At 39.6% G+C, this 8,401-nt stretch overlaps 1 protein-coding gene across 2 annotated transcripts; it reads right to left on the bottom strand.

Annotated features, from left to right (window-relative positions):
* Positions 1-307: 307 nt before the first annotated feature.
* OSR2 (odd-skipped related transciption factor 2) lies at positions 308-7,864 on the bottom strand. Of its 2 annotated transcripts, none has more exons than XM_063924182.1 (4): positions 7,515-7,864; positions 2,844-3,583; positions 1,698-1,797; positions 308-869 (listed from the first exon to the last, which is right to left on the bottom strand). In XM_063924182.1, the coding sequence occupies exons 2-4, from the start codon at positions 3,497-3,499 to the stop codon at positions 687-689; spliced, it is 939 nt and encodes a 312-aa protein (XP_063780252.1). In that variant the 5' UTR covers positions 3,500-3,583; positions 7,515-7,864; the 3' UTR covers positions 308-686. The 2 variants fall into 2 exon arrangements, with proteins under 2 accessions (XP_063780252.1, XP_063780253.1); XM_063924183.1 differs by having other exon boundaries at positions 308-787; positions 7,515-7,862.
* Positions 7,865-8,401: the final 537 nt, after the last annotated feature.

Raw genomic sequence — 8,401 nt, 5'->3', positions numbered from 1 at the left:
CCCCAGACAGTGTTGACTCAAATATATTCTAGTCCACGGTCTGCTCGGCACAATCTTGTCTTGCACAGCAATTGGCTTTACACTCGTTTCATCTTCAAGATCACTATTAATTCTATTAGAGCAGTCAATTGAATGGAGAATCACCTGACCCAGCTCATTCACATCACTCACCAATAGATCAGGAAATCCTCAGCACGTTTTATTTATAGATACAGTAAATAGATAGATAGATAGATAGATAGATAGATAGATAGATAGATAGATAGATAGATAGATAGATAGATAGATAGATAGATAGAAATAAAAATTGTTTGCAAAAAAATTTAGATTTTTATTTTTGAAATACAGTTTTAAGGTAATTTATCCAGACAAACCTGTACCATTGTGCATTAAAACTGGACATCAATAATAATATTAATAATAATAATAACAACAATAAAAAAAAAGGAACAATAACACTTATTTACATAGCTCTAAAATGAGCTTTTTTTTATCTGTACAAGAGGCAAGAAACAAGCTTCAGTCTGGCTATATCTTTCTTTTTCTTTTTGTAAAGTTCAGTCCATGAAAGCAAGTCCTTGAATAAAAGCTAGGGCTTCTCCCCCTTTTTCTAGTCCCCAGTGTGGGCTGTGCTGTGGGGGATGAAGCTGGGGAGGGGGTGTCGCAGGGACAGGTGTGTCCAGGATCTAGTAGTCCTGCCTGGGGCTGTGAGTCAGACTGTGCCGTCGCAGGTCGCAGTTTCTCCTGAATACTTTCCCGCACTGCTCACAATTGTAGGGCTTGATGTCTGTATGGGTAAGAAGGTGAGTTTTCAGATTACTTCTCTGATTAAATGTTCTTCCACATGTGGGGCATTTGTGGGGTGATTCCTGTTCAGATTTGAAGCAAGCAAAGGATTAATCCTTTACACCGTCTCCTTTCCTTGTTTTTTTACTTTTATTTTTTATTAATATATATCTTTGTATATTTATTTATATGTATATTTATGTGGTTTGGTATGTATGTATGTATGTATGTATGTATGTATGTATGTATAGCTATATATATCAATCTTTCTATCTCTCTCTATATATATATATATATATATATATATATATAAATCTATCTATCTATCTATCTATATAGTGTGTGTGTGTGTGTGTGTGTGTGTGTGTGTGTGTGTGTGTGTGTGTGTGTGTTAACAGTAGTTCCCTTTACTTTCAATATAATATGAATCTCTAATGTGCTGGTGTGACTGCTACAATTATATCATGAAAAAGGTGACTATTGAGTGAAATACTTTTCACATACTTTAACTTTAGTTAACATGGCTGCCTCTTTAAAAAGAGAGAAGGGGCTGACTTTAAATTTATTGTAAATGGATATTTCTGCTATATTACACAATTTGGGGGAGGGATGGGAGATGGAGTGGGGCAATAATAGTCACCTGATTGGTATAAGTCCCTGGGGTATATTTAAAGGGAAAATGAATTTCCAGGTAATGTTGCAGAAAGGAATTGTTGCCTATATCAATCAACTAATTGACCAATAAATAAATACATAAGTTTCAATCCTTCATGTCAAGTTTCAAAAAGTGATCTGGTGCTCTGGGTTACAGCACATTTTATTTAGTGACTGTGTAAGATTTTGTGAAGTTTCCCCCCCCCCCCCCCCCCCCCTCTTTCTCCAGTATTGGGTAACATATACCCCCATCTCACCTGCATGTGCAGTGTTTTATGTACTGCCAAAGTCCTCGATTGACAGAATCCTTTTCCACACTCCTGACACTTGAACGGTTTCTCTTTGGAATGGATATATCTGGGTGGGGGAGGGGGACGAGAACAAATCGATCATAAATAATCTGAGTTTAAACAGCAGAAGAACATCAATGGTCTTTATATAGCAGATTGCCCCTGTGTAATAGCCCCATGGGTACACAAGACAGGTCACTGGCAAACAGATCACTGATCCTGATCAAAGCCTGATTGCCCTCTGCTCAGAGATTATTGTGCCCCAGTTAAACAGTATGCATTGTCCGATTTTATCTGCATGAAAACCATCGACCTTCACACAAGCCCTTATCTCTATAGCTCCTGTAAATACATTCTCAGTGTGAGGTTGCTGAAACAATTTCACTTCACCTGGGCCATAAAACCTGGCCCTGTGCGTAAATCAGCCTGCAACGTGGATTATTTATGTAGAGATGGCTGCTCGGAGAGATTTACCGCACCCCATTAACGCTGCAAGTAGTACATCACCACCCAAATCATATGTAATATTTCACCATTGGGGAAGTGCTATGCGTGACGTTTCCTGGCACATGAGGAACTACCACTTGTTCATTGTCTTGGGACCCAGGGATGAGATTTTTGACCATATCATTTATATCACATAAGACATATTAGAGTTTATAGCATCAGTTTAATTTATCTGTACCACCCATGATACTAAAACAGAGCTTTTTATAATGCTGGCTATAATAACAGCAGGTAATGATGGAAGAAATAACATAAGAACATATATTCATATCAGTTTGGGAGTTTTTTTTTGCAAGCTCGACATAGCTGTGGATCACTGCTTGTGAAACTACAAGTCCCAGCATGTCTGGTGTCAGGGCAGATTACCAATGCTAAGTGTTTACACCAGACCAGTCTAGTAGATAATGTAACTTCCTTTCCTATATCATTCTATAGCCTTTTCTTGTCTTGAGAGGGTCAATTTAGGTCTCTGGTCCTCACTATGTAGGCACCTCCTATAGCTTCAGGAGAACCTACCACATTACCTAGGTAATGATTGTAGAGGATACAACTGACTTACTATACCCATATACCCAGCAGACCTGGAAGAGGGTAGTGCCAACTCACCTGTGGTCCCTTAGGTGGTCCTGTCTTCTGAAGGCCTTGTGGCAGATGTCACAGGTGTAGGGCCTCTCATCTGTGTGTGTCCTCTCGTGAATGAGTAAGTTGTAGGACTTGGTAAAGTGTCTCCCACAAAACTTGCAGATAAATTCTTTTTTGGTTTTGGATGGTAACCTCCCCCTGGAAGGTTTCCTGTCTGGGGACAACTTGCTGATCTCTGAAATAGGGCTGCCCAAACCCTGGCTAAGCTTGGAAAGGTCGCCCATCTTAGGTGGGTCCTCTTGGGTGGCAGCAATGGCCAAATTGGCAAAGTCAAACCTGGGCCTGTCTTTGTGCAGGGCTGGGATCATGTGGGCAATGGTTCCTTGCTTAGGGTGGAAAAGGTGAGTGGCAAAGGGTAGAGCAGGGAAGGAAAACCTGGCATCCATCAGGCCTTGGGCAGCTGCCATCTCAGTGATGGTGGACCTGGTGATCCCATGTATGTTTGGGTACCCCAAAGTCCAGTGATTCATGTGCATGGTCTGTACAGCACTGAGTCCATAAAGCCCCTGGAGATGGTCCACAGCTGCTGGGAAAGTGTTCACTGCCTGCAGGAATGAGTAGTTTGTCAGCTGCAGGGAAGGGTGCAAGGGAATAGGGGCTGGCAAGGCCTTACTACCCATCTTCCACAACTTCACCGGTCACCACCCAGCACCTTGCAGCCTGATGATCCACTCCAGAGTACTGGTGCTCCCAGGACTGAGCTCCTAAAGAGGGGAAGAGAAAGAGAATGGCATTATGTTCCCAATGTGTATTTCATTTCCTCACATATTCTACAGGCAAACCAAAGTGATTCAAGACGTGGGAAGGATTCATTTGGCTGCAGTAGTAGTGAGCACTGGCCTGCAGGATTATGTTTTCCAAAGGACCTCACCTCTCCTAATTAGAACCAAAAGGATGAGACAGACTCTGCTTTTTGGGCTGAGAATGGGAGGAACAACAGGAACCTGTGCCAGACTGCAAAGGGGAAGTCTATAAACCGGCTACTAAGCTGAACACCAGTCCCAGGCATGCTGTAGTCCTGCCACTGGTGTGGTACTACTAGGACCAGCATGATCTGATGCAACTTTCAGCCATCAGTATAGTGAAAACAACAATCTTGCAATGTACATTTGGTGCAGGTATATGGGGTGTACAGTTGGGGAGAAACTGTACATGAGAACGCACAGCCAGCATAACATACTAGCTGTGCTGGCAGCAAATGGGTTAAAACTGTTCCAAAGCAACAACAACAACAACCCAAAAAAATACGAGGAAAAAAAGAATAATAATAAAAGGAGCAGGCAGAGCAAGCCCAACTATTTGTCTTTATCCAACAACAACTCATTCATCAAGGCAACTGGAGAGGAGAATATACACACTTTCCTCCAGCTCTGCTGGTTCGGAATAAATCCACTTTACATCAGATCCCTTCCAGATGGTCCCTGGCTAAAAGAAGCCACACAGGAGCGTCAGTCGCTGGTGATCTGCCCAGTTGTCACTGACTCCTCTGCCACTTGATCACTGTCATCAAGCTATGCCTAGTTTGCATCACATTTATCATTCCAGACATCATTCCAGACCTAGACAATGTGTGGATCTGTTGTGGAACTACAAGTCTCAGGATAACCTCTGGCAAGACTTGCGGAAACTTCTAGTTCCACAGCAGTTAGAACGTCACATGTTAAACACACACACACACACACACACACACACACACACACACACACACACACACACACACACACACACACACACACACACACACACGATTCAGCGTTGAAGTAGTAAATGTTTTTGGAGAATTTTGTTCACAACCTTCTATAAAACCCCCAGCAGTTAGATAACTCATACTCAGTTTAATATATTGTGTATAATAAAGCACCATATCCATATGCCATAAAACCGCAGAGCCTTAACCACTGTGATATACGATATTCAGTATACCCCACTCAAAGGATTGCTTGTAAAACGAAAGGGGTAGTTTATTGTGAGTTGTGTCTTCCAATTAATTGGAAACTTCCCCGATTTGAATGCCTGATATCGAACATTGTTTACACCCTGATTTTATATTAGCTAGCTAGACAGACAGACAGACAGACATATATGTATAATCATGCAGTACACCATGTTGGTAAACTACTATATATATATATATATATATATATATATATATATATATATATAGAGAGAGAGAGAGAGTTAATTAATTACATATCTGTCCATCAACCATCTTCTCATGAATATATTAACATCTATCATATGAACGTGTGTGTATATCTATCTATCTATCTATCTATATATATCTATATATATATCTATAGATGTGTGTGTGTGTGTGTGTGTGTGTGTGTGTGTGTGTGTGTATACACATATCCCCTCAAACTCACAATGCTGCATAATGATTATTGGACCCAGTGTATAAAAAATAAATAAATACTGCTGGTTGTGCTTAACAAAAAAATACGTTGAAATGCTTAACGGATACCATACAAACGTGCATGCATTATATATATATATATATATATATATATATATATATATATATACATACACATACACATACACACACACCTTTTCTAGGAGGGCACCCCGGTGGCTGTATGAATAGAGAGTGCCTGCTATTCTCTTCTAATTTATATATATATATATATATATATATATATATATATATATATATATATATATAAAACTGACATATATAATTAGGTTTGTTACGTTTATAAAAGTGTCACACAAAGTAACGCGTATCTAAATAACTTACAAGTTATTGAGAAACGTTTAGGCGAAATTATAAATGTTACGATATATATATGACCAATGATTAACCAATGTATTAATTTAAGGTCAGTGACCCGAGTCCAGAATCCCATGTCAAATAGGAGCTCATCCCAGCAAAAATCACCTACCAGCTCAATGAGGGTTTACAGGCGAGTACATAATCCAACACATACTCAGGGAGGTTAACCTATAAATACCACCTATATAATTATGTGTATGTGATAGCACCTGCTTTCCCATTTACTACTACCCAGATATAGGCCCTAAGATTGCCTCTGTAACATTTATAATAAAATATTCATGCTACCAACGATTGTATCCACTATGATGCACTGATAACAAGAAACCCCCAATATTGTGATTATTCGGCGACTATATTTAATTTGTCCTAATATATTTCTAAACTGTTACATTTGTTTTGCTGCTGTTATTATTTATATTATGACTCTGGAACTGAAATTATAAAACTAAATCCCAAATTATTATGGATTATTAGTTATTATTTAGTTTCCCGGTGTCCCCAAATAGAATAGTGCACTGTATTGGTATTGGGCCCTATAACAATATATTCCTGACAATTTAAAGCAATATATTTGCACCTTTCCGTTAAAGGGATAAACACGTCTGAAGTATTACAGAATAATTTGGAAAACATTTAGCAAGTAACTCAGTACATTTATTTAGCTAGAAAAACAAAATGCGTACTATTATTGATTTGATATAACAATTGTGTAGTTGGTGGATCTCCGTAAACACAATTCTTGTTAAAATAGTTTAGTTATACTTAAAACAGATAATAATTGATGTTAACAGATTTACGATCCATGTATATATAAAAATAATGTTTGATTATTATTACAAATAATTATCGGCAACATTACTTTATTCTTAATAATCACAATTTAGTGGGGGGGGGGGGGGGGGGTTTATTCGGAAAATAATTCCATAATATAAGTACTCTATATATATCTGAAGCATGTTCTGGACCAGAAAGAATGAGGAAGCTCTCATAGTATACAGTACATCTTTTCTAACATACAATAATGAAACAAAAATAATTGTATATGTATTTTATTTTTTATAAAGGTATATATCAATATATTTTATATATTTATATATCTATCTACCTATGTATCATTTCGGGGGTATTTAATCGCGTTGGGGGGTATTTAATCGCGTTTAATCACTATCTCTCTGTAAAATACGCGTAGATAAAACCTTATTTCCTGTCCTGTAACTCTTCACTGTATACTTGTTATACGATTTCTGTATCCTTGCTGCAGATTTAATCCTTGTAAGAAGTGTAGGTGCCATTTGTCGCCTACGCTTGGACCTGGATGTGTCATATTTAACTAATCTTAATTCAATCAGGTGATTAGCAATATATAGGTACAAAGCAAATGCCACACTGGGTGTAATTGCTCACAACACCAAACGTCTAACTAATTAAATGCATTGTGATCAGTAAGGGTTTCTGTGAATTGTTAACCCTTTCCATTGCTGCAGCAGTTACTGTCACCCAGACTACTTAATAACCGACTAAGGGGTACATTTTCACTCACTCCCCTGCACTAACTAACTAACAAATATATATATATATATATATATATATATATATATATATATATATATATATATATACATACATACATACATACATAATGTACACACACACACACACACACACACACACACACACACACACACACACACACACACACTGCTCGGTTTTGCTAGGAAGTGTAGATTGCCCTATGCACTGTGCAGAGTACTTTGTAGTAATCTCAGGCCATGCCATGTACTTCTCCCTCCCACACACTGGAGCAGTTACAAGTTACTTTACAGAGTTTCATCCATCAGAGAGCACTGTTGACTTACCTATCACAGGCTAGCTGTTCCCAGGGGTCCTTCTTCAGTCCACAATCTCCAGGACAGACCCTAAGCCTCTCTGCCTTTTCATTAGATCCACACAATTGGTCCAGCATGTAGAGTTTCAGTAAAGCTCCTCCATTGCCCGCCTCAGTGTCAGGGCTCACAAAGTTGCAGAAGCAGTGAGTGTGCACAGGCAGCTGGAGTCTCTCAGTGTTGGAGTAGTCCGGTGGGCTGTAGCGCCTTGCAGAGCGGTCCCCCCTGTGGTCTCTGATCCCCTTTGGCTTCTCCTCTCTCCAGCTTTCACTCTTTGCTGAGTTTGGTGCAAGTCTGAGATCAGCCTCTCAGATCCATCACATATCAGCCCTGAGTGGCCTGCTCCCCTAGCCACGCCCTCCAGCTGCAAACATCAACCGGGCCACGCCCACCAGTGGAACGTTCGCAGTTGTAACATTGTATCCCTGCCCCTGGCCACGCCCCCTCCGTTGTGCAGCTTGCCTAATGGATCGCGGTGTTTACTTCTGTTTGGATAGCAACTGGCTCTTAAAGGGACCTGTCCCTATTTTACACCTCACAACCTAAAGTGGCCTTTGCATTGGGAAATGCATCCCCCATTGGTAAAGCAACAGAATCCCCCTACTCTATAACACTGATCACTTGCTGGCTGGCTAAAAGCTATTTATAATTCTCTGTGCCATGCCAACTATAATAGCAGAATGAGGGGATATTTTGAGAAGGATGTTTTATGGAGTGCTGTGTTCGGAATTACATTTTAGCTCCTTGGAGTCAAAACATTATCCTCGAGGTCTGTAATTTTTCACTTCAGTATCTGTGTTGTACAGTAATATTATTGCTGGACTGCTTGCAAGAAACATGCCCCCAACTAGCTACTATCT

The sequence above is a fragment of the Pseudophryne corroboree genome, chromosome 5 (assembly GCF_028390025.1).
Source record: "Pseudophryne corroboree isolate aPseCor3 chromosome 5, aPseCor3.hap2, whole genome shotgun sequence".
NCBI classification, from domain to species: Eukaryota; Metazoa; Chordata; class Amphibia; order Anura; family Myobatrachidae; genus Pseudophryne; species Pseudophryne corroboree.
This window is presented reverse-complemented; position numbering and strand designations above follow the sequence as displayed.

Excerpts from the sequence above, each read along its gene's own strand:
- OSR2 (XM_063924182.1), bottom strand. The coding sequence starts at position 3,499 with ATGGGTAGTAAGGCCTTGCCAGCCCCTATTCCCTTGCACCCTTCCCTG. Across the intron at positions 1,798-2,843 it reads GACCACCTAAGGGACCACAG|ATATATCCATTCCAAAGAGA; the intron begins GTGAGTTGGCAC and ends TCCCCCACCCAG. Across the intron at positions 870-1,697 it reads ATAAAACACTGCACATGCAG|GAATCACCCCACAAATGCCC; the intron begins GTGAGATGGGGG and ends AAATCTGAACAG.